General features: G+C 42.2%; 1 protein-coding gene across 7 annotated transcripts in view; it reads right to left on the reverse strand.

Moving 5' to 3' along the window:
• GFRA1 (GDNF family receptor alpha 1) overlaps positions 1-27,090 on the reverse strand; it is a 209,487-nt gene that overhangs the window by 140,066 nt on the left and 42,331 nt on the right. For 4 of the 7 annotated variants that reach the window (XM_054522913.2, XM_054522912.2, XM_054522914.2 and 1 more), the window contains one exon: positions 6,819-6,833. The exons of the other annotated variants lie outside the window; for them this stretch is intronic. In XM_054522913.2, coding sequence (XP_054378888.2) covers positions 6,819-6,833 — 15 coding nt within the window. The remainder of the gene's footprint in view (positions 1-6,818; positions 6,834-27,090) is intronic. 7 annotated transcript variants of the gene reach the window in all.

Below are 27,090 nucleotides of genomic sequence, written 5' to 3' on the forward strand. Positions count from 1 at the left end.
CTGGTAGCAATAAGCACACCTAATACCCAAATCTTGGTTTCTTGTATCATTCTTCAATGATCAGAACCAGGACTCCTTGGAGAAATGATTGTACAATTCTACTGATTGTGGGATTGCGGTGGGAAATATAAATGATGAGCCTGGAGCATCTTCTAGCGCCATAAGTATTACAGAAGTGCTCAAAAAGTTACTTTTGTTAAGGAATATGTCAAAGGGGCATAGAAGCCAGCTGAAAGAGCTCCAAGTGGCCAAAACAGGAACAATTTGAGCAACAAAATAAATAAAATAGTAATAGATTGGAACTCAAAGCATAACATAGATACCTATGAGTTCATATTGATGTAAGTTACTGAATAAATAATACATGAGGGATAAGTGGCAAGTCTCCAGTGCAGAAGAATAATTTATGTAGACAGGCAACCCTCAATGAGGTGGAGCATAACTCCCCACTCCTTAAAGGTAGGCTGTGCATAGATTTCCTTCCAAAGAGTATAGTATGGAAAGGAGAAGGAAAGTAACCACACCAGTGGAGAAACTTGACACACACTATTTCAGCCAAGTGATCAAGATCAACATCAGCTGTCATAAATTACACTGATAGAATGTGCCCTTGATATGATGTGACACAATGGTAAGAATCTAAGTATATATAAACATCGAAAAGGCATAGAAAAAATCCAATATTATAATCTTATGGGACCACCATCATTTAATGCTGTCATTGACTGAACCATTGTTATGCAGCACATGACCGTACCTTATAAAGTTTGGGGGCAGATTCAGTGAGGAAATGTGTGCAAAATACTTAGCTCAATGTCTGGAATACAGGGGCACAGAAATACTGGCATTATTATTATCCCAATAAAAATTTTAAAAGGGGCCGGGCACGGTGACTCACACCTGTAATCCCAACACTTTAGGAGGCCGAGGTGGGCGGATCATGAGGTCAGGAGATCAAGACCATCTCGCCAACAAGGTGAAACCCCATCTCCAGTAAAAACAAAAAAATTAGCTGGGCATAGCAGCACGTGCCTGTAATCCCAGATACTCAGGAGGCTGAGGCAGGAGAATCGCTTGAACCTGGGAGGCAGAGGTTGCAGTGAGCTGAGAATGCACCACTGCACTCCAGCCTGGCGACAGAGGTAGACTTCATCTCAAAAAATATATATATATATATATATTTTTTTTGTCCTTTTAAATAATATATATATATATATTATTTAAAAGGACAAACTGCTCTTCTTTTATAGCCACGACCTCAACAAAAAACCTAAAAGTTTCCTTCTTTCCTGATCAGGAATTTTGGAAGACAAGTTGTGGTAGGAGACCCTCTAAAACCTCACCCCAAACTCATGCCCTCAGATGGGAGTGGGCACACAATGAATGTGTGACAAGGAAAGCTCCACCCCAAGGTCACTTGGCAGGGAAGGGGCAGCCTCGCACAGCCCCCGTAGAATGTGATACAACATCTCAGAGAAAGTGATTATTTAAATCTGGTTATCATTTTCCTCATACATCACACACACACACACACAAAATGAATCTATGCAAAATTAAATGGTAATGTTGTTCCGTTTGTGCCGGAAAGATGGATGCATTTCCTACATGACTTCGAATATTCTACTGATTCTACTGAAACATTTGCACAGAGGAGTGTGACTGGGGAGCCAACCACTTTCCACCATAAAAGTGTTCATGCATTTTTCTCATTTCCTAGTTTGCCATCACATAACAACTTGGAATGTTTACCTGGAAGTGGTAACAATAGATTTCATGTATTCACTCAAATCCCACACTCATAAAGAAAACAATCTTTCATAATGTAAGACATTATCAGGGGGAGCATAATTCATGGCTAAGGGGTCGCAGCTTTATAATAGATGGGTTTTCAGAAGTGGCTGAGTAAACCTAAGACGAAGGCCCAGCAGTTTGACCCATAAGTTTGAAATACGCAAAAGAGCTCAAGTTAAGCTCCTGATAAATGGCAGCGGGCCCGTCACCACAAACCCACCCCAACAATTAACAGGCTTGGCTTGGCTGCCAGAAACCAAACTATGATTTATTGTTCTCTTCAAATTAATAAAAGCAATGCCATCCATTGTGGATTCCAGTATTTATCCATATGGGACAGAGCTGATGTTTCAAAATGGCCATGTGAACAGGTTACACTTCTGAAACCACATTTTTTTAACCTTAATTCACCACCATGAGGGAAGCCTCTGCTTTCACCCAGGTTATCTAATGCATAGCCAAAACCTGCCCAAGGGATATTTCTGTACTCTATTAACTCAAGTCCACTTAAAACTTCTCAAGATAGAGCATCTACAGAAAGACAAACAGGGTCAGGGATCTCTCCAATTCTCTCATTTTACAGATGAGAAAACTGAGGCCAGAGGCCAAAACACCTGGCCCAAACTCCCCCTGCAAAGGTAGCAACGCTGTTGGAGAAAACTGAGGTTTCCTAATCACCTGTCACCAATCTGAGATCAGAGGCCATTCTGGCCATAGATGAGTTCAGTTTGTTTGTTTAACCTTTAATTAAAAGCTTAAACATTATAAGGTTTGGCACACCATTCCAGATTCCTGGCTTCTCTTGAAAATCCTGGCTATGTGGCAATTGTGGGTCCAAATTCCTGCCTGGCCTCACTCTGCAGAGTTGGGGAGTAGCCGCCCATGGCAAATGGGCATGTGGTGTCGAGGGGGCCACAGTCCCACAAAAACCCCCTTTCTTTGTTGCCAGTGGTCCTGGAGACCTTGGAATTTGGTGTCTTTCCTCTGCATCGTACTCAGCTGAGGCTAAAAAGTATATGAGATATATATATATTTATATCATATGCATGTAATACATATGATACACACATGTATGTATGTATTACAGAAAAGTGGCTTTTTAAAATCTGAAGACACATATAGGAATATTTTAATGATGTCTTGATGAGCATAATTTGCCAGCCTTAAGGACAGCAGATGTAAGTCATGGGCACAAGAGCCTCTTCAGGCAAAGCAAGCAGAAAGTGGGCACTCAGCAGAGGTGAGCTGGCTGGGAATGGGGCTACTCGTTCCCACTGCCCGAGACAGCAGACACTCACGAAGTGCGGCAGTTAGAGCCTCCCACTCAGCCCTCAGCGCTGGTCCTGATTTGCACTTCTCATGTACTGTTCTGTGTGTTTTCGCAGCACCCAGAGTGGTCACTTTTAAATGTGAATAAGACCATGCCATTCTCCTGCTTAAAATTCACCTCCGACTCCCTTTCTCTCAGCTCCCTAGATGCCCTTTTCTCCTTGTTCATTTCACACAACTTTCTCCTTCACTCACGAGCTCCAGACACACCTCAGGCTTTCTTCTGAGCCTGGAACATCGGGGTGTTCCTACCTTGTAAATCCTTCTGTCCTCCCCTGGATACTTCAATAACTGGCCCTACTTGTCATTCTCTGGCCACTCCTGCAGTGGTCCTAGTAGCCACTAGCACCTCACCCTAAGATATTTTCTTCAATCATCCCTGTTTGAATTCACCTTATTTGTAAACTTGACTACAGAATGCCCCTCAAGCTAGACTATAAGTTCCACGAAAACAGGACCCTTTGCTGTCTTTTTCACTTATTCTCAAGGTCTAGAAAGTGCCCTGTGCATATGTACTGGCTGCAGAATAAACATGTCATGCCCTGTGTTTGAGGGGTATGGCAAATTACTGGAGCCGGAAGAAAAATCTCTCTGTTAACAAGATCCTGGCTCCAGATGAGAACAAGGGAGGAGGAAAGGCTATACCTCTCTGGGCTCAGAGTCTTCAAGGCACTTCAGTTGACAGCGCAGGGAGAATTAACTAAATGTTGAAATCTTTATACTGTGCCCACTTACGCTTTAAAATGCTCTGCTGAGTGGTATTGTGATTTCCAAGCGGCTTGCTCAGTTTCTGTTCGATTTCAGAATCAAGGTTGAGGCAACGGATGAGCATTCAAAACGTGCTTCAGTAACTTCAAATGAGGCGTGCATGTGTGTTTGTGTAGTCCTGACTTCATCATTAGTAAGCGATTGGTATTAAAGTGCCCTAAAACTCAAGACCCTAGACACGCATGCACATACAGAATTTTCAATTGCATCTGAAATTGTGAAGAGCAATTCTATGGCACTTTGGAATTCCTGAGAGCCACCCAATGTCTCTGTGGACAACAGGGAATGTAGGTCAATTAAGGCTCCTTGAAAACATGGCCCCGTGGCCCTGGAACTCGTATGTAGAAAGGCCCAGCTGCAAGCCCGCTGGTCCTTGACCGTCCTCAGACTGTTGTCTAAGCGTCACAGCAAGTGGCATTTACAGATGAAAGAACAGAAAGAAGCTACAAAATGACATGAGAGCAGGGTAGACGCACTCTCTCACGTGCACATGCCACAGACACAGCAGAGAAAAACCCAGCAATAACTGCTGTGCTGTCACCTACTATAACAAGATTGATCTGTAGTGAAATATAAGATAATGCAATCCAGAGGAAATAACTTCTGTTTCCTCTGAGAACGTCTGATGTTGTCAACTGCAAGCCTGCTTCCCTCTTCTGCCTGCCACAGTGCACAGCAGCCCAAATAGGCAGGGACTCCACTGGGCAGAGTCCTCCCTCCCTCACTGCCAGAAGCACACATTTATCAAGCGGTGTTTCCCCCAACTGCCCATGACTTCTTGGCCAAGTCAAAGCAAGCAGGGCCTGGATGCCCATGGCGTGTCCAGGAAGGCAGGGCCACTCAATGTTGCCATTGTGTGCATGGGCCTCAGACAACGCAGTAGCGTCTGTTCACTTGAAGCTAAGTCGTTTTCTGCTTGTTGATTTCTAGCACAATTCATCATCCCCATATTTCAACTTAATGGTACAATTCTGGCCCTGAGTTTCGACCACAGAAGACCTTGTGGAGATTATGGTTTTAGATTCAGTCTGTAAGACACAGAGCTGATGTAACTGTCACCGGCTGAACATTTTACAGAGCAATATTTTCATAAGCAGGATGGCCAGAAACAAAGGTAAGGAGGGGGTACCAGTGAGCAAGTTCTTTGCTATTATTTTAGAGAATGTGTCTCCATACGAAATGGTCCAATATGGCCAGAGCCATGTAAATAATTCACAAAAGCAAGTTCAGTTCCTTCCATTTGAAATCCGAGTAATACCTTTTAAGGGAGCTGCCGCCCACTGACACACAGAGCAATGGGTAGCTAGCGGCTTCCATCTCTGGCAGATGTTATTAAGTCTCGATAGCCAGTGATTTATAGATGATTATAACTTTTGCTCTGCATATCATTGTTACTGACAGGCAAATCCCATCAATCGAATGGCATGACTGATTAAAAAAGAAGGCAAACTTGACAGAGGCAGTCTGGTAAGCCATTTTTTTCTGCCAATTACAACCACCATGAACGCTCACCATTGTGTGTAGAAAAGCCAGATCTGACACCAGCCTCCCCTCTCCCCATTCTCCAGGAGCCTCAACACACATGTTCCAGAAAGACATTCCAAACTCAAATGTTTTGTGTTTCAAGAGGAAAAATGCAATTCAGTGTGGGGTTGCTTATATTCTAGTTCACAGAAAAAAAAATGATCTGCCTAGAGTGCCCCACTGACCCCCCAATTTGTCAAGGAAGAAAACTCACTGCAGCAACAGGCCCTGACAGCAGCACTTTCATTACACGAACAGTCACGACACCTTTTCAATTTTGCTCATCTCTTAGTCTCTAGCCAAATGGAACTTATTACTTATAGCTTGTTGGGATTTATGAATTATTTATAAAAGTCAGTCTATGACTCCAGACTCTTAAAAGACAATACAACAGTACCCTCATTGTTATCCACAACTGCACTTCTATCAGAGAAAGCAGATATTCTCCATAACACACGCTGCATGTTTGGGGTGAAATAACAGTTGTGAAAATACCAAGCCTGTAAGATTATTTGGAAGCTATTTATGGAATGCCTGGGTGTATTTTTAAACCAGTCTCTTTCATTCTAAATCCAGCCTTAGATTCCAGAAAGACACAGCAGATGTGTGCTACCAACATATTTCCCAGCTTGACTACAAACAGTGATGCCCTGCTACTTTTACCCAGTAGTGTCAAGCTGTGATAAAAAGGCAATTTCCCCTTGACGTATATCCAGAAGGTTCAAGGAGGCCATGACCCATGAGTCTCCTGCTGCACCCCAGAGCACAATTGCTCTGCATCCTAAGTGGGGACTAAAACATGGGCCAATGTGGGGTTAGGATTTCACCTCCAGCTCCTCAGAGCACATGACCTTGCCTGGTAAAACAGATGACACTGCACACCCTCACCTGGGTGACACTATCTCAGTCACAGACCCAGCTGGCAAGGTTGAAAGGCATGAAGTGACCAGCCAGCCATGGCCTTGCACACCTCTACAACAGTGGCATGTTTGCTTGGCAAAGAAATCTCCACTGGCACTGGTATAAGGAGCAGCAGCTGAGCCAGATGCAGGAGCCCCAATGGACAGGGGCCTTCCCCCAGACTCCCCTCCAGAGTCTCAGTCCTCACCAGGCCCATAGCATCCCTCTCTCCTTCCAGGGCCCAGCCACAGACGCCTCTCCAACTGTCCCTGCCCAGTTGTCCAGTCTACATCCTACCCCCAAGCATGGTTCAGAGGAAGAAGCAGAGGTTGGACAGCAGAGGCCCAGGGAGGCTGATGGCACTTTAAGCCACTGTCCTCATGGTGTCCCTGATATGACATGTCCATAGAGAATGGGAAACCCCATAACCCTCTGCACAGAGACCATACCCATATTCCCCAAAGAGCACAGCCAGTGAAAAAGCAGGCAGGAAACAGTGAACTTACCTTGCTGAAAAACATCTGCCAAGAAAGAAGAAAAATAGGGGAGGGGAGAGGGGAGAAAGAGAGGAGAAAAAATATTAATAATAATGTTGAAAAGGACAGTATGATGATGACATATGCTGACTTTGCTAAGCACTCTATGCATATTTCCTTTAACTCAGGAGGCAGTGCTTAAGAGCTCAAGCTCTGGAATGAGGCTGCTTGCATTTCAATCCTGGCCTCATACTTACTAACTCTGTGACTTACAGTTCCCTAAACCACAAAATAGATCTAAGTACGGGAAAAATTAAACAAATGATGTCATACATTTTAAGAGCTTAGACCAGTGCCCAGTACATAGTAAACATAGAAAAATCAGCAGCTATTATTTATATTAATATTACTTTCACAACAATCTTATAAAGTAAGTATTATTATAGTTCTCATTTTATAGATGGGGAAACTGAGGCTCCAGAAAGTTAAGTAACTCATTCAAGGCCACAGAGGAACAAGCATGGTCAAAGTGTGTTAGAAAGGTTAAAAAAATTAATGTATTTTTTTCAACAGATATTGAGAAGCTACTAAATACCCTAAATGCCAATTACACTGACACCAGTAAACACACATCTAGGGCCAGGCATGGTGGCTCATGCCTGTAATCCTAGCACTTTGAGAGGCTGAGGCAGGAGGATCACCTGAGGTCAGGAGTTCAAGACCAGCCTGGCTAACATGGTGAAACCCCATCTCTACTAAAAATACAAAAATTAGCCAGACGCAGTGGTGGGTGCCTGTAATCCCACCTACTCGGAAGGCTGAGGCAGGAGAATCACTTGAACCCAGGAGGCGGAGGTTGCAGTGAGCAGAGATCGCTCCATTGCACTCCAGCCTGGGCAACAAGAGTGAAATTCCTTCTAAAAACACACACACACATGCATACACATACACACACACACACATCTAGTTAAAAAAATTAACAAACAAGCAGTCACTACCACCCCCACCAGAAATTCAATGGCCTGGTTTTGAATTTTATGTAAATGGACTGATACAACATGAATTCTTTTCTTGGCTTCCTTTGGAGTCATCCATACTGTAGCACATGGTAGTTCATTCATTCTCACTGCCATGTAGTATTTCACTGTGGGGTTATACTACAGTTTATTTCTCCACTCGAATGTTGCTAGATATTGGGTTGTTCTCCATGTTTGGCAATTAGGAATTGTGATGAACATTTTCATACATATCTTTTCATAAACTTATGTACAAATGCCAAGTTCTTTTTGACATCTCCCACATGGATTCAGGTTCACCCTGCTTATACCACCTCCCACTCACTCCAAAAGTACGCTCATTTGCTCATGCTTTCTCACTCAGTAACTTAAAGACAAAAGAACACCAGCAGAGATACAGACAGTACCACTCAGATGTGAGCCAGTTCCTGCTCTGATGGTAGGATTGTAAAAAGGAATGAAACTTCTAGAAGATAGTTTGACGGTATATAAAAAAAGATTAAATATGCATTCATTGGCCCAACAATACCACTTCTAGGACTCTAATCTAATGAAATAATGAAATGTATAAAAGAAATCTACACGAATGTTCATCATGGCATTGTTTATACTGGCAAAACACTGGATGTTGCCTGATTGTTTGGCAATAAGGAATCAAGCCAAATATAATATATCTCACACAATGGATTATTGTGCAGCTGTTTTAAATGGCTACATAAAGATCTTGATTATTTTGAATGAAAATATCAGATAGCAAAATGGCACATATAATCCTGAGCCTATTTGTGCACCTGTATGAAGACAGCACTGTGACAGTGGTCACAGAAATATCGTTTATTTTCAGGAGATGGAATTCAGGGTCACCTTTTTACATTTTATGCAAGCATTTCTGTATTAATTTTTAGCAATGAACACGCCTTACATTTACAACCCAAATTTTAAAACTAAAGTTATTTTCATCTTAAAAACTAAGTAGGAACTATATCATCAACATCTAATTTTGCTCTCTGTCATCACCAGAAACATCAGCTCCTACAAAACCACAAAGAACCAAGGGTCCATCAGTGGTGCGGCTGAGACACGCACCTCATAGGTTAACAGACTGCAAGAAAAGAAGATCTATGGTGGCAGTTTTCACTCCACTTGGTCACACATGACCCCACAGGGAGTCGTTCATACTCCCAAGGGCACACTGAGGCCAGTGGTTGTGGTGCAGGTAAAACAGATTGCAGGCTCATAATTCCCAGGGAATTGGCAAAAAACATCACTATTTCTTTTACACTCAACAAAGCTAACTGGGATGTAAATGGGTCCTATCAGTGCCACTACAGGAAATCTTGACTCTGCTCTAATTGATACACACTATACAGTAGTCTCTAACTTCAGTAATTCATCATTAGTACAAATTCTGATCCAGCAGTGTATGGGATGCCACTGCCCAGAGACTGTGAGAACCGTGTGCAGTTCCCTAAATATACCACTTTCACATGCACTTGCTTCCTGGAACCCATAGTCTGCACCACCCACCCTCTGACCAGCCGGCACATCTGGAGGAGCCCTCCTACTCAGCCTTCAAATGTCACAGCCACTGTGAAGTTTATTCCCATAGAGAGGGAATTCACTGTTTCCGCTTCTGTGCTCCTGGAGTAATTTGTGCATGTTGCAATTATAGCTCATATTATAATGAGTTATTTATATAGATCATGAGCTCCTGAGGACAAGAGCAATGTCTCTTAATCACCTTTGTGGGTCCTACCTGCCTGGCCATGGCAAGCTCCTACCTACGAGGGAGGGAGTGAGGGCTGGTCTGTCCTAGCACTCATCTGATCCAATCCCCTCATTTTACAGATGAGGAAACTGAGTCCCAGACAGTTCAGAGATTTTTCTCAAGATCACACATGGAGTTAAAGGCTGAGCCAGGACTACATGAGATTCGTTTAACCTTAATGAAGCACAAAAGCTCATCACTATTATTAGCAAAGTACAAATTAGAGATTTATCATTCCCCTCTAATGAATACAGACAAAAATTTCCAACCCTGAAAACATTAGCGAAATAAGATTAGTCTTTGAAATACGGATTCAGTCTCGACATCCGTCCAGAATCCTCAACCTCCTCTGCATGGTTTTGACAAGGAGCACTTCCTTCAAAATTCAGTACTGATTTGAATCACTGAAAAGTATCAGTGGACAGGGAGGATGGAAATTCGGGCAGGGATTTAGTGACCTTATTCTGTCCAATTCCATTGTATATTTCACGCTTTAGCAGACAAATACACATGGAGTAACTATTTATATCTTCGATTCCAAAAACTCATAGTAGCTATTTTAGATTTTTCCAAAAACTCTTTTTCAGCTTCGTTTACATTTTGCACCGTTTTATTCAAATGTAAATTTTAATAAATACTAGTATAAATATTGCGACAATTTCGCACATGAATTACCTTGGAACACTCGAAGTTTATGTCTTTTGTGGTCTGAGGTATAAATCATTCCATTCTTATTATTATTTATCTTTTTGGTCTAATAATGGTTTGGGTACCTTCTTTAAAATTTCACTTTTCTAGAATGAAATGGCGATCCTGGCTCAGGCACAAATGATTCATGGACAGACAAACGGGAAATAAAGGAGAAGAAGGTGGTTTCTGTGCTGTTGGCTACATTTTAACTTCCTCTCCCAAACTGTGGATGTCAAAGGATATTAGCCATCGAAATATTCTTACCATTCGCTACCCTGGTGTTCCTGTCCACCACCTCCATCTCCTAAACTATAGAGAGTAGTCACAAAAATCAAAAGGCCTTGAATTTGAGTGTGATATTCTCCCTTCAATCTAACCAACCACTAAGTCAGGAGTCAATCTATTACACCTGCTGAGCTTGAGTTTCCTTGTTGAAAACCCAGGCATATTCTAATACCCCTGTCACGGTGCTGAGAAGGTAAAGTTAAATGATTTATACAAATGTTTTCCCATTCCATTGGTTGCTGTGGGGAATTACTCTGAGAATAAGACTCGGGGTCATCTTTTCTGCTCTTGCAGGAATTGGAAATCATGCCGGTATGGAGTGGGGAATTGCCACAGTGGTCGCTCTAGCCACAATCAGGTTGAGCCCAAAGGGCACCAGAGACACTTGTAAAGAGGAAATGAACTCCTTCAGACAAAGCTCTGCTCATACTCACTTCGCAAGGGAGAAAAACCCAACTCCAATCATTCACGTGGACAAAGGAAAGCCTGTTCTCCTGCCCACCCCCCCTCCCTCTCCCCACCAGCCGGTGGAGCCATTCTGGTCCTATAGATAGATGAAAGGGCGTGTATAAGTTGGTGATTCAGATGTGGGAGGAAGAAAATAAGAAAGAAGGAACTCAGATTGTCTTTCTTAGCCCTGCTGTCCAATTTCTTCAGTTAGGAAGGAGCATCGAGGATACTTGCCCCTTCCCCCACAGCTACTAAGAGATTCACACCCTAGAGATCTTTAATGCACTGAGTCCTCCAGAGACAGGGGCCATAAAAAGACTCGATTATTTATTATTATTAATAAGTTATGGCAATTAGGCTGGGTGATTCCTAAATGTTGCTGATTAAACTTTCTTGAGTGCTACTCATCCACATGACTAGTGTTTACCTCGATTAAAAATGACTTAACTACACTCTGGGTGAACCCCTCTCTTGCGCCTGGGTTAGTAATTAGCAGTGCACAGAGCCACGCAGGTTAAGTGAGTTGGCTCTGCTTTATTTATCTATTGCTTTGTTTTATGAGGAGAACTGGATGGCAGTCTTATTGCCCATTCAGTCTGCTAGGAATAATTTACTATTTCAATCCATAGTCCATAACTATGGTTAGAGAATCCCTCACTATTATTACAATATCACACTTAGCCCACACCCCACAGTATTAAAGGTATGGCAAACAGTGAAACTGTGCATAACTTCCATAAAACTGGGGGAGGTAAAGTTACTAGTTCTCAAACAATGTAATCATACTACTCTCTCAATTTTGCTTTCTTTTCTAGGTTAAATTATATATGAGGGGAGTTTAGTTTCTTGAAATGCATGCACTTAACTCCCATTTAAGAAGTCTCACCTGAGGAGACAGCTGTCTTGCGAGTCCTCCTGTGGTTTGAGCTACAGAAAGAAAATTCTCTTTCAAGTACAAGTGCTTTTTACAGTAAAGCACTGCGAATTTTACTGGGACCCAACTAACCAGGGCCGAGGAAGGGAACAGCTGGAATGAATGCGGTTTTCTTGAATGGAGTCAGTTCAGCATTAACCAAAGTCAATTTCACAATCAGCTGAGCTGCCCCCTTCACCAAGTTTAAAAAACCAGCAAGCTCTGTACATAGACGCGAAGAGTAACGAGAATTCAGTCGGTACATTTCTTCTGCAAATCTCTGTGAATGGACTGAATTTTTTCTTTTATGTTGAAAAGTGGGGCCCATCAATGCCTCCCTACTTGTTGACTACCTGTGGCACTAGAGGGCAGTTCTGTTTTCAGTTGACAAAGCCCAGGTCCAAACCTGCAGGTGGGCTCTCCAAAGGTGACAGGATGTGTCCTTATATGATCCAGTGCTGTGTCACCACAGGATTATGGCCACTGGCTCTCAATGACCTGGGATCAAGTCCCAACCCCTTACGAAGTGGACACCCGGAGTAATCACTCAACATATTGTAGCTTACATTCCTATCTATAAAATGGCAACAGTAGGGATAAGTTTTTTCCCTACCATAGGAATATCATGAGGATCAAGTGGGATAATTTAATCAGCACAGAGCACAAGTACTTTGTAGTCAAATAATATTTGTTCAATCCTGGCAAAGGCCAGCATCCTAGCCATACTGGACTAGCTATTTAAACTCTATGAGTCTTCATTTCCTCACTTGTAAAATGAGGATAATAAAATTTATCTTGCAGAATGCCTAGGAGGACAGTCAAAAGCATATATGTAAAGCACTTAGCACATGGTGGCTGGTTTATGCTGCATGTTCAATAGGTGAAAGTCAATGGTATAATAATAAGCAATAGAAACAGGGTCATAAAAACTCAGGTTCTGAAGTCAGAGCTGGTCCTGACAAACTGAGCCTGTTTGATCTTGGGCAAATTATTTTATTCCCCCAAGCCTTGATTTTCTCATCAGCAACATGCCAGTAACAATAGGTAATTTTTGCAGAGACAAAATTTGCTATGGAGACTGAATGAGAGATTGCCTATAAGAGAACACAATAACTGATACCCAGAAAGTCTTCTATAAATTATAGTATTATTATTCAAAAAACATTTATTGATGGTCTACTATTTGAAAAACCTCTGCGACTTGCATAGGACTGTAAAGGAATCATGAGAGGAAAATTCATGAAAATAAAATGATCCTTCTAATTCCTTCTTTTCATCCTGTAGCTATATGCCATTCAGAAGCCCCAAATCAATTTTCAGATATTACCTATGAATGAATTATTTTTAAGCCTTGACATCAGTGATCCAATGACATCCTACCTTCAAACACCAGTGATCTAAGGCTGTGGTTAGAACCCAGAGGTGCCAGAAACCCAAGGCCTGACCTTTGTTTCGGGTACCACTCATTCCTTTAACACTGCCCGTCTCCTCTAGACCTGCCTTTGTTTCTCAAGACCACCATTTAGGGGGCTCAGCTAGCCCTGTCCTGGGCTTTGATCAGCATCTCAAGCCACACTCCCTGGTGGATAAGGGTCAAAAGAGGTAGGAACTGTATGGGGGCAGCTGAATTGGCGCACTGCAAAGAGAGCTGTTCTGTTCCCTAAAGCGGGGTTCTATGGAGAATTTGCCTGAGAAAAGGGTTCCATTGCTTTATTAAATAAAGTTTGAGCACAACAAACCACTGAAGCAGAGCCCCTTCCTGCCCAGGTGCAGGTCTGTCTCTCCCAGAGCATGGCCAGAGTCCAGAGCTCCTCCAGAGTCCCCGCTCAGCCTCAGTGGCACCACATAGGGACTGTGATTAGTTTTCTGTGTCTCCAAAGCCAGACAGCTCAGGCAACCGTGTAGCCACACGGCCAATATTCATGACCCTCCTGCTTCCTCCAGGCACAATAAGGTTGCTCAAACTGAACAGAGCCCCGGTGAGCCTTGGTAATAGATTTAAGGACTAACCGGAAGGCCTCACTCCGCATCTCCAGCCTTCTAAGCCAAAAATGACAACCACTCTTTAATGCTGCAAGATCTTTTATCTCACTCTGCCTTTTCTTCTCTACCTGGTTTTGGATGTAGGCCAGAGAAAGTTCTCTCATTTTCCTTGCTGCTGGCCTCCCTTCACCTTTTATCATATCAGAAATGAAGACCAATACTCTGCCTGTCACTGTTGTACCTCTGAAGGCACACAGTACTCGGTAAATGTCTTTTATTTGTGGATTAGAGGGATAAGAAAAAAATTTTTAAAAAGCCTCGAAGAATCTTCCTGCTACATTTACTAGGGAATGTGCTACCAACATCAATCTTGGGCTGTGTGCTTATAACCCATCGGCCTGCACTGACTTGGAAAGGCAGTGCAAGAGACATGAGCTGCTGAGCCCCTACCATTTTTACGACATCCTATCCCTAGTATATCTCATTCCTAGCACAGAGGGATAAAGCTCTTAACTACTGAAAGAACATAAAAAAATAGATTTAGGAATAATACTTTTTATGATTGCATTCTGTATACTACGAAAGTTATGTTCGAGTCTGCTAGTACTTTATAGAGCTGATAAAGTAGAACAGTATGGCTTCCCAGCTCACAGTGTATTTTATATCCATTTAAAATGTTTTCTCTTAAATTGAATTACTTTTTGAGTAATTATAATAAGACTAATCTGGGCTTAATGAATTCATGTACAAATATTTTAGACTGCATTATTAAAATCTCTATGATATGAAACTATATTAAAATCGATCCCTCTAGCAACCAGTGTTTTCCTTTGAAAAGAGCCGCATACCTGACCTTCTCTGAATTCTTTTGAATCAGCTGAGAAATCAGAAGAAGCCACATTAAGAGCCTAAACAAAAGAAGTTGACAAGTAACATTGCTTTAATTTTCCTAAACTTCTATCATTGGATATTAATTGGAGTATTAATTAGGAGTCACAAAAAGTATTTGTATTAAGCATCCATATATGCAAAGGGCTGGAGAGATGGTCCATCTTCCAGAAGAAATTACGTTATAGCTGTGATTAGCAATGACATAACACTACTACTGGTAAAATACTAAAAGTGAGCCCCTGGATATCAAGCTTTACATTGTAAAAAGCCTCCAAACACAGTCGTCTAAACATCTGGATTCTAGTTTGCAGTGCAGGCAAAGCCATTCACCTTCCCTGGGATTCCGTTCTTCCATTTGCAAAATGATTCCTACTAGATGATCTCTAAGGTCCCTTCCAGTTCTAAAGCACGATGGTTTTAAGTTTAAAATTACTCACATTGTATCAAATGGACTCTTACTGCATATAGCTTATTTGTCATCTTACGCATGCTAAATTACATTCACAAAAAAATTTCATTCTTTGCAATTCACATACATCCACAAACACATCCATAATACAGCCTGTGATTTCAAATTTATTCCAAGATATCATCTTAGTGGTAAAGTATTTTTCCCATTACAGATAAATTATAAGCCATCTGAAACCTTTAAGGTTCTATTACCTTCTTGAATCAAGTTTTAATCCCCTGACCCACCCACCCAACATACACTTCCTGAAAGATGCTTTTTCATCTCCATTTCCAAGTCAAATGATACATTTTATCGCACATGTATTCCTCAGCCAGCTCTGTGTGATCCAGGTTTTAATCAGGCTGGATACCCAATTTCCAAAATTCAAACTGGATGTTTACAAATGTCCAGCAGAATAAATCTCTCTCTTTACCAGGTGATCATTATCAGGATGGACGACTTTAAAGTAAACAGAAGACAATGATTATCATCGTTACTTGATGCTTGGCACAAATAACCATCAGGACAGCTCCCAGGAGCCAGAGACAATTCAAGTTTGAATTCTGAGAAGCTGCTCTAAAATCAAGCATTGTTTATCATCATGAAATGGGCCCAAGGCTTCTAGGAGGAGCTTCGATGATGTAATACACTCTAGCTTGACCTCAGTTTCAGGAGGTACAGGTTCTGGCCTGGCTCTGCTATAAATCACCTGAATGAACTTAAACAAATCATTTAAGCACTCTGGGTTTCAAAGGAGCGGTTGACAAGAAAACAGCTGCAATCTTTTCCAGTTCTAAAGTTCTATAATGCAACACTACCAGGACCTTTCATTAGAACTCCCTGCTATATGTTCCCAAATCAACTGTACATCTCCTTGGTGCCCTAACATACACCTGTTATTTTATTTCTCTCTCTTTCTCTCTAACTAAGCTGAAAGGACCATGATGTCAGGGACATTCTGTCTACTGTAGTCCCAAAGCCCAGGGCAGAATATTAGAACATAAAAGGCACATATTAATAATAACTAATATGTTTTCAGAGTTTTCTGTACATCAGGCACTATTTTAAATACTTTACACAGACTGCCTGAATCCTCTCAATCACCCTAAAAGGTAGCTATTCTCATTATCCTCATTTTACAGATAAAGAAACACAGGCCCGCAAAGGTTAACTGGAGTTGCCGAAGGTCAAAGGGAAGCAAGTGAGCTGGAATTCGACCCAAGCAGTCTGGCTTCAGAATCCAAACTCTTAACCACTTTGCTACATTGTCTCTCAATGAATACACCATTGATAGATGTGTGGAAGGAAGAAGGAACAAATAAATATGCCTCGTCCCTTCTAAGACACCCCAGAGAGAGAAGAGAATTCATGTTCATAATACCTTTTTTTTAAAGACAGAGTCTCACTCTGTTGCCTAGGCTGGAGTGCAGGGGTGCGATCTCTGCTCACTGCAACCTCTGTCTCCCAAGTTCAAGTAATTCTCATGCCTCAGCCTCCCAAGTAGCTGGCATTACAGGCATGTGCCACCACGCTCAGCTAATTTTTGTGATTTTAGCAGAGATGTGGTTTCACTATGTTGGCCAGGCTGTTCTCAAACTCCTGACCTCAGGTGATCTGCCCACCCTGGCCTCTCAAAGTGGTGGGATTACAGGCATGAATCACCGCACCTGGCCTGTGTTCATAATACTTTTAATATAATAATCCCTATGTTTCTAGATCCCCAGCCACATTTTTTTCTATAAATTTACTATCTGTGGATTTTGGGTCCAATTGCAGAAACTGCCTAGATACACATTCACTTTTTTAAAACTTTACAAATTCTCTTCCTAAAATATTTCAACTGTTTCAGTAGGTTTATGGCAATTGCTAAGGTAAGGTAAGGTAAGGACATGGAGAAAGGATGTCCCGCTGGATTAAAAAATGAGAATTCCAAGAAGAGAGTAAGGAAGGGGAGAACAATACAATACAATACAAGGAAATATGACCGAGCTACAAAGATCTATGCAGCTGCCCTGATCCAGGGCCATCCTACTTGGGTTTATGAAAAGGAGGTTATGAGAGGCGGTAGAAGGGGAAAGAGCCAGGTGGCAGGTAATGCAGTGCAGGCAATGCGCATATGGATGCAGCAGCCAGAGGGCTTTCTTTTCTTCTTCTTTTATTTATTTATTTATTTATTTATTTTATTTTTTGGAGATAAAGTTTTGCCCTGTCGCCCAGGCTGGAGTGCAGTGGCGTGATCTTGGCTCACTGCAACCTCTGTCTTCCAAGTTCAAGCTATTCTCCTGCCTCAGCCTCTAAAGTAGCTGACAGTACAGGTGCCCGCCACCATATCTGGCTAATTTTTGTATTTTTAGTAGAGAGGAGGTTTTGCCATGTTGTCCAGGCTGGTCACGAACTCCTGACCTCAGGTGATCCGCTCCCCTCAGGCTCCCAAAGTGCTGGGATTACAGGCGTGAACCACTGTTCCCAGCCATGGATTGCATTTTGATCCTGGCTCTGCCACTGGGAAAGCAATCTTTCTTCTCTAAGCCTCAACATCTCCATTTGATTAAGTGGGGCAACAGTGATATGGGGCTGTCATGAAGATTACAGGAAATCAAGCTAATAAAGACTTCACACAGCACCTGACACATAGAAAGCACTTCACAGAAGCAGGCAATTGGACAGAGATTTATAAGAAATCAAGTTGCAGGATATCATCAAGATCAACCAAATTCTTTGGCATGCTGGCAACTGTGCTTGTCGTGATGAATAAAATATACAGTCAGACCTCCATATCCACAGGTTTTGCATCCACAGATCCAACCAACCACGGATTGAAAATATTTGAAAAAATAAAAAGTAAAATTAATAATACTATAATAAAAAATAATACAAACTAAAAACAAAGTATAACAACATTTACATAGCATTTACACTGTATCATGTATTATAGGTAACCTATAGATTATTTAAATTAACTGTATACAGAAGGATGTGCATATGCAAGTAATTAAATGCAAATCCCACACCATTTTACATAAGGGGTCCTGGAATCAATATCCCGTGGATACCGAGGAATGACTATACTTGCCTGGATTCTAAAACTCAAAAATAAAAAATCAGAGGTGTACAGCAAAATATCACAGCCTACTCCCTCTACCCACCAGCGCCCCCAGCATGGAATGATATCATCCAGGAAAAAAATGCGAGAGAACATCTCTAGCAATAGAACATTCATATTGTCCTAGTTGTATTTGTTTCTCTGGAAGCAGGATCAATGTTTACCATGTGAACAAATACTAAAACTAGACATATTACCCTACACTCTATATCACATAAATGCTAGTATTTTTCAGAGGTAGTTGGAGCAAGTAATTAAATGTGAACTACAGGTATTTCATCAATCTTTCAGAGCACAGGCCTTTCTGCCAGAAGGTAGTACATTTTCTAGAGTCACCCACTTACAGGCTTAGATAGCCTATGTGGCTCCTCTCTCTCCATCGTCCTGTGTCATGGCTGTGCATGGCAGGACCCCATACTGGGCTGGGCTCCTCTACATTGAAGCCAAGCATTTCAGAAACGGAGAGTAACCAGAGAGCTGAGAACACCTTGCAAAAACCTCGGCAGCTGTACACAGGGAGGACCACCAGCAAAAATGTTTCCCTCCTTGTGAAGAACAGTCAGCAAGCAGTAAATGTGATTACCACAGTTCATACCCCACTGAGTGCCTTTGCAAAATAGAAGGGAAAGTTCATTTGGCAGTTTAAGATTCTTTTAAATCTATATGATATCATTCACTGACTCAACACAATCATGAAATGTAAATGTCATTTTCATGAAGAATTTAGGTGGCAGGCTTGCCAGAAGTTCCCTGAAAAAAAAAGGGATTCCAGCATCTTACAGAGCTTAAAAAATGTTAATTGTCCCTTATACATATATTTCTTCAAGCTTCACAGTTGACACAGCGTTCCTTCCCTCAGGAGAATATGGCAATAAGGGGTGCCATCTTGGAAACAGAGCATCCCTCACTAGGCAATCGAACCTGCTGGCGCCTCAATCTTGAACTTCTCAGCCTCCAGAACTGTGAGAAAATAAATCTCAGTTCTTTGTAAATTACCCAGCCTTGGGTACTTTGTTATAGCAGCACAAACGAAGAGAGATGGCTACACTCAAAAAGATAATGACAAGTGCTGGTGATTATGTAGAGAAACTGGAAGCACATACACTGCTGATGGGAATGTCAAATGGTATAGCCACTTTGAAAAACAGTCTGGCAGGTCCTCAAACAGTTACGTATAGAGTTTATCATATGATCCAGCAATTCCACTCCTGAGTATATACCCGAGAGAAATGAAAACATGTCCATGCAAAAATCTGTACACAAGAGTTCACAGAAGCATTAGTCATAATAACCAAAAAGTGGAAATAATACAAATGTCCATCAACTGACGAATGGATAAACACAGCACATCCACACAATGAAATAATATTTGGCAATAAGAAGACATGAAGTATTGATACATGCTACAACATGGATGAACCTTGAAAGCATGATCCTAAGTGAAAGAAGCCAGACACAAAGACCATGTATTGTGTGGTTCTATTTATATGAAATATCCAGAATTGGTAAATCAAGAGACAGAAAATAGAGTAATGGTTGAATAGAGGTGAAGGGGATGAGGGGGTGACAGCTAAGGATGTGCCAGATTTTTAAGGAGGTAATGAAAACACTCCAAAATTGACTGTATGATGAATAGAAAACTCCGAATATACTAAAATCCATTTAACTGTACACTTTAAATGGGTGAATTGTACAGTGTGTGCAGTCCTGGGTTGTGAATACATTTCAAATGACTAGGAATGACAACCCCTGCCTCTCTGAGCCACAGCTAGGCAAGCCAATCTCACAAATGCATCCAGCTGTTTATCCTATGAACACATCTGAAGAACCACACTCAGATGCTAGACACTATAGCTAGAGAAAACTATGCTCAGATGAAAGACAGCATCTCCTCTCCTCAGGGGGTCACAGCCTGGTGCCTCTATGGACATCTGTGCTGTTCAATACAGTAGCCCCCAGCCACATGTACCCACTCAGCCCTTGAAAAGTGGTGACTGGGAATTGTAATATGATCTAAGTAAAACTCAGACACCAGATTACAAAAACTTGGGTCACCAAAAAAGGTAAAATTGCTTGTTCATAATTTTTTATATTAAATTACATGCTAAAATGATATTTTTGGGGCCAGGCGTGGTAGCTCACGCCTGTAATCCCAGCACTTTGGGAGGCTGAGGCAGGCGGATCACGAAGTCATTAGATCGAGACCATCCTGGCCAACATGGTGAAACACTGTCTCTACTAAAAACACAAAAAATTAGCTGGGTGTGGTGGCACGCACTTATAGTCCCTGCTACTCGGGAGGCTGAGGCAGGAGAACTGCTTGAACCTGGGAGGGGGAGGTTGCAGTGAGCCAAGATCATGCCACTGCACTCCAGCCTGGCGACAGAGCAAGAGTCTGTCTCAAAAAAAAAAAAAAAGTAAAATGATATTTTGAATGAGCTGGGTGAATTTTTTTTTTTTTTGAGATGGAGTCTTGCTCTGTTGTCCAGGCTGGAAATGTAGTGGTGTGATCTCGGCTCACTGCAGCCTCTGCCTCCCAAGTTCAAACGATTCTCCTGCCTCAGCCTCCTGAGTAGCTGGGATTACAGGCTCCCACCACCACACCCGGCTAATTTTATATTTTTGGTAGATATGGGGTTTCACCATGTTGGCCAGCCTGGTCTCAAACTCCTGGCTTCAAGTGATCCACCTGCCTCAGCCTCCCAAAGTGCTGGGATTACAGATGTGAGTCACTGCACCCGACCGAAATTAAATATTATCATTAAAATTAATTTCACCTGTGCTGTTGCTATTTTTTGACTGTGGTACTGGAAAATGTTCAATTACAGATGTGGCTCACATGTTTCTATTGGACAGTGCTGGTCTACTACTGATCTTTAAAGTACTTTCAGATCTAGTACTGATCATTAAAAATAAATAAATAAATGAAATGTTCTTGATCCCCAAGGTTTTGGAGGGGTACTTTATTCAGACTTCTCAATGGTAATTAACTTTGAAGTCCACTCAGCAGCTATAAAATGCCCTCTGCTCTGTGATTACGGAGACACAAACGGTCCCTTGTTTCCTGCCCTCTGCCAACTGGATCCTTGAACTAGGGTGGAAGATGGTCGGCATGGCCTTTTAAATACTGGCATGCCCCAAGTCTTCACAAAGCACAAATGTTTCCCAAATGAGCCAGACCCAGAAAACGATGACTGTACCCTCGAAGAGTCGTGATCAAAGGGTTGCCTTTTGAAAATGATGAAAGATGAGGCTGAGATGAGACCACTATTCACAGAAAGGAAAGTTCTTCTAAAAGGGATTTCATCGAGAAGGGGCTTTGTGTGTCATCTGTGAGGGCTTCCCCCTTTAGCTCCACATTTGTGAGCTCTGTATGGTTCAGAGGGGCTTTTGCTTCTCCTTCTCTAGATCAGCAGTCCCCAACCTTTTTGGCACCAGGGACTGGTTTCATGGAAGATAATTTTTCCACAGGCAGGGGGTGTATGTGAGTGGGGGGATGGTTCTGGGTGATAAAGTACATTACATTTATTGTGCACTTTATTTCTATTATTACTACATTGTAATACATAATGAAATAATTATACAACTCACCATAATGTATTATAGAACCAGTGGGAGCCCTGACCTTGTTTTCCTGCAACTAGAGGGTCCTACCTGGGAGTGATGGGAGACAGTGACAGATCATTAGGTATTAGATTCTCATAAGGAGCACGCAACATAGATCCCTCTCATGTGCAGTTCACAAAAGGCTTTGCGCTCCTATGAGAATCTAATGCTGCCCCTAATCTGACAGGTGGCGGAGCTCAGGCGGTAATGTGAGCAATGGGGAGCGGCTGTAAATACAGATGAAGCTTCACTCACTTGCCTGCTACTCACCTCCCGCTGTGCAGCCCAGTTCCTACTGTCCAGGGTTGGGAACCCCTGCTCTAAATTACTCTTTGAGCCACATGTGCAGGGCTAGGCAAACAGGGCCTATAGGACAGCAGCAAGCTCTAAACCTCTGGCCCAGCTGGAACTTTATAAAGAATCCACAGGTATGTCTGTACCCAAAGAGAGGAAACAGAAATGGACCTTAGATGTGGCAGGCTCTAGGGATCAAACTGTTATCATTAAGTAGCTAGGTCAAGAACCCCTACCAAACTGTCTGGTTGCTTCTGTAGCCAGCCAATGCCCAGGGAATTATGTTTACTGCCTTTTTCAAACTTACTCTTTGGAGTTAAGAAAGAAGTGGAGGTGAAGTAATGTGGCCAGAGTCATAGTGCTGGCAAGTGGCACAGCCATGATTCAAATTTGGATTTGCCTGATCCCAAAGCTAGTGCCTTTAATAAGCACAGAGCTATATTGTCATTATTTCCTTCCACAAACATTATTCCCTGCTGGGTGCTGTGGGAATAGATTAGAGCGATTTAAATAAACTAGCATCCTGCCTTCTCAAACAAGACAATCTTAAATTCCTGTATCTACTTTTGTTCAGCATCTCCAGTAAACTGAAGTAGAAGGCAGTCTCATTGTCTCATCTCTGTTCCGTGCATTATGGAAACAGAGACAAGATATCTAAGAGTTCTTAATCTCTTCTGGACACACAGTGGGTCCAGGTGGGAAATAGAGCTTAATTCCATCTCCTGTCATATCAGATCCATTTCCTCCACGTGCTCATAAATGAGAGAGTGTACCCAAGTATCACGCTTGTTCTGGCACTTAGAATGGGCCATGCAACCTGCTTAGTACTGGGCATATCCAAAGATGAATATACCACAATCTCTGCCCTCTGGAATGTTCCTCAGTTAGAGGCTATCAAGTTATTTTAAAGTGCCTATGTTTTGGGCAAAGTGTGCTGTAAAGAACAAAGCTCATTTCTGGAGCCAGTTTGTGGCTTGAGGCATCTTCAAATTATAGCAGTTGTTACAAAATGTACCTGACTTCGCGTTTCAAAAGAACTGGCTGGAACATGGCTATTTCTAGATGGACTTGTTCAGGGCCTGGGTAATCAAAGCCCTCATTTTCCACTCTCCTCCCACCACCCCATTATCTCCTGGGCCTGGTAGTCAGTAAGCAATTGGCTGGCTTTGCAAGCCCGCATGGTGTGACTTGGAAAGTTAAGGGAATTATGATGAAAATGTCACTGCAAACCACCAAAAGTCTGGAGGCTTCTGATAAAGAAGTTTAAAGGTGTCTTCATCATCTTCCAGCTGGAGATGCCTAGGAAGACAGCCAGGATTGCTCCAAAAGACGGCCAGGAAGTCCAACCCACTCTCTATTTCTGGCTATGGTGGGCAGACCAATGCCCCCTGCCCAAGATGCCCATGTTCTAATCCCTGGAATCTGTGAAGAGGTTACTTTACGTGGCAAATGAGACTTTGCAGATACGATTAAATTAAGGATCTGGAGATAAGGATGTTTTCCTGTATTACTTAGGTGTGACCAGCCTAATCACATGAATCCCTAAAGTTGGAGAATCTTCCCCCAGAGAGTTATAATGGTGAAAAAAGGGTCAGAGAGATGCTGTGTTGCTGACTTTGAAGATGGGGAGGGAAGCCACAAGTCAAGAAAGGCAGGTGCCGGGCGCAGTGGCTCACGCCTGTAATCCTAGCACTTTGGGAGGCCAAGGCGGGCAGATCATGAGGTCAGGAGTTCAAGACCAGCCTGGCCAAGATGGTGAAACCCCATCTCTACTAAAAATACAAAAAATTAGCCAGGCATGGTGGTGGGCACCTGTAATCCCAGCTACTCAAGAGGCTGAGGCAGAGAATTGCTTGAACCCGGGAGACGCAGGTTGCAGTGAGCCAAGATCGCGCCACTGCACTCCAGCCTTGACAACAGAACAAGACTCCATCTCAAAAAAAAAAAAAAAAAAAGAAAAGAAACGCAGATGGCCTCTAGAAAACAGAAAAGGCATGGAGACAGATTACCCACCAGGGCCTCCAGAAGGAACACAGTCCTGCCGACTCCTCGAGTTTAGTCTAGTGAGACTCTGTTGGACCTCTGGCCTGCAGAACTATACACTAATAAATTTGTATTGGTTAAGCCACTACATTTAGGGTAATTTGTTGCAGAAACAGTAGGAAATTCATACACTGGTTATACACAACCAAACAGTGTGGTGGTCAGGCAATGAGGGCAAGTAACAAGGTAAGTGATTACACAGAAGAACAGCCTGCTTAACTAACTAGTCAATTTTGTCCAAAAGACAACTCAAGTATTTCTATAGAATGACCCAGTCTAAGATGAGATTGCAAGTACAAATTGCATCAAAGCACTGGGCCATTGAAATTCTGTTTGTTCTTGTAGGCCCTACAGAATCCTCAGTCCTCCTTCATCTGGGGCTCACCCAATACCAACAATAGCATCAGCGAGAACTCTTCTCAGGTGGAAGGAGATAAGGAAAAGGAAGGGTGATGTTCCCAGAATCTTATTCCTAAGAGTGCAACCCTTCCCGCCCCTCCTTAGGAGCTGCATGATGTTCTGTGAAGAATAGGTATTTGGAGCACATGAAGATGAGGAGGTGATCCCCTGCTAGGTTAAAACAGACCTATGATGCTTCCATGTGGACAGTCAGCTATAGGGCTGCCCTTCCCCTGATACATCCACATTTTAAGCAAATATGTTACACTGTTGGGACTCAATGATGGAAGGCTGGGTGGTGGGAGGGAAGGCTGGGTGGTGGGAGGGAGGGCTGGGCCTCCTCCTTCCTTTTACTGGCAGATGAGAAAATGGTTTATTTTAACCAGCTCTCACTTGGTACAGGCAGTCGTGTTGGAAAGGAGACTGCCCTGCAGTATCATGTATTCCTACCAAGCACCCCTTGGGAAGCTGCCTTCTCCATGGGTTTCCCTGGGTTGTTACCTGAGCAAATCCCTGCTGTGTCTTTGATTCAAGCTTCCCAAGGAGCTTCTTGTTACCCTTTTCTATTTTACCATAGCATCCATCCAAGAGCGTAGTCACCCACCCATTTGACCACTTTCTGAAGGTCTCAGCAGTGTTTAATCTCATCAACCCAAAGGGCATCATCAAAAAGGAAACAGGGTATCTGAGGACTTGGAAATCTGTCTAAAGTATGGTTCCTAACCAAAAGGATACCTGATACATCGTGATGGTCTTAGTGGCTCCTCTATTCCAAGCACCTCCTGTGTATTTTTCTGATGTAATTCTTATGCTATCCCTGAAAGATGAGTACCATTATCTCATTTTAGAGCTGAGGAAACTGATGCTGACAACTTGTTCAAGATCACAGTGATAGCAAATGAAGGAGCTGGATTCCAAATTAGTCTCTCTCATGCCAAAGGCCAAGCTCTTCTCACTACGTTGAGTGGCTTTCCAAGATGGAAATTATCTGCTCCTTGTAAGTTCCTGGAAACGTGCTACAGTGAAGACACACACACATATATATATAAAGGCTGTTACAAGTTGATTCTCAGTAGAAATCTAGCTTTTCCAGCTAGTGCAGGGAAGAGTTCTCGATGATATAAACAAGACTGGTTTCAACTCAAAGTATTTATTGAGCAACTATTAGAGGCCATACATACATACAGGCCAGTGCCCCCTTCTATTAAAGAAACTAGGCACATGTGGACAGACAGACAGACACACACACACACACACACAATTTAACACAAGAAAAAGAATAAGTGCTTTATCAAAGCTATCAGTGAGTAAACTGTTATGGAAATAAGTAGCAACCATGGCAATTATTTCAATAAGTTCCAGAGAAGAGGAACACTCAAAGTAGAAGCAGAAGGAAAATATGGGGCTGTGGAAAGACAGAACATCTCTGGATGGGTGGAGCATCCCAGTGTTCTTAGGAGAGAAGAGAATGAGGAGGAATCTGGAAAGGTGGGTAGGACAGGGCTAGCTTACTGATGGGGAAAAGGGCTTTGAATATCATGTTAAGGAAAGCTGAGACTTTGTGTTCTATTTAAAAAACATTACTACATATTTTGAATTCATGTCATGAGGGGTCATGAACACTTCTTAGCAGAGAAGTGAAATGTTCACAGCTGGGCTTTAAGCCAATGCCTGAAAAAGATTCAGGGATTGGCAGGGGCAGATGGGTCCATGAGAAGACGACCAACCAGGCACAAGACCTGTCCTAATGGCTTTGTCCCAGGAGTCAGCCAGGTCTGACAGACGACCTAGGTTTCTAAGCTGGCTCCGTGTCATGAATTCAGTTATATGAATTTCCTGAGCCTCAGTTTCTTCATGTCTTACATGATAAGGTTAAACTAAATAGTGGCTCAAATCATATCTTCCTCCAAAATGTTATAATTAAAAGTCATAAGTTTATACACAAGACAGAAAAATGACCTCATATCATATAAGGCATGGGGATAAGTATTCCTAAAATTACTTGAATCTCATTTTGAATTCAAATTATATAATCGACACAAAGCATTTTTAAAGTGTGCCTATGTTAGGTAAATCCAAGATGAAGCTTTTTTTCTGAATTCTACATTAGATTTAGATTAAACAATGCTTTCCATTCTTAAAAAGCATTCTCCTTTTCCTTTTCCCAAATTCTAGACCTTTGTCTTTTAACTAAAAAGAGCTGCCAGCCTTTTCTGGATTCACCTGCTTAGTGAAGAAAAATAATCTGTTGTAATACACCATAAATTTAAATTCTAACTACAATATAAAAGCTAATGCTCTGTGACAGGCATTACTTCACATTTCCACAACACCTAAATCAAGACCTGGGCACACAAGCTTATTTAAAACGAATTCAACCAAGTTGTGAATCAACTGCACTTCCTTCGGC

The sequence above is a fragment of the Pongo abelii genome, chromosome 8 (genome assembly GCF_028885655.2).
Source record: "Pongo abelii isolate AG06213 chromosome 8, NHGRI_mPonAbe1-v2.0_pri, whole genome shotgun sequence".
NCBI classification, from domain to species: Eukaryota; Metazoa; Chordata; class Mammalia; order Primates; family Hominidae; genus Pongo; species Pongo abelii.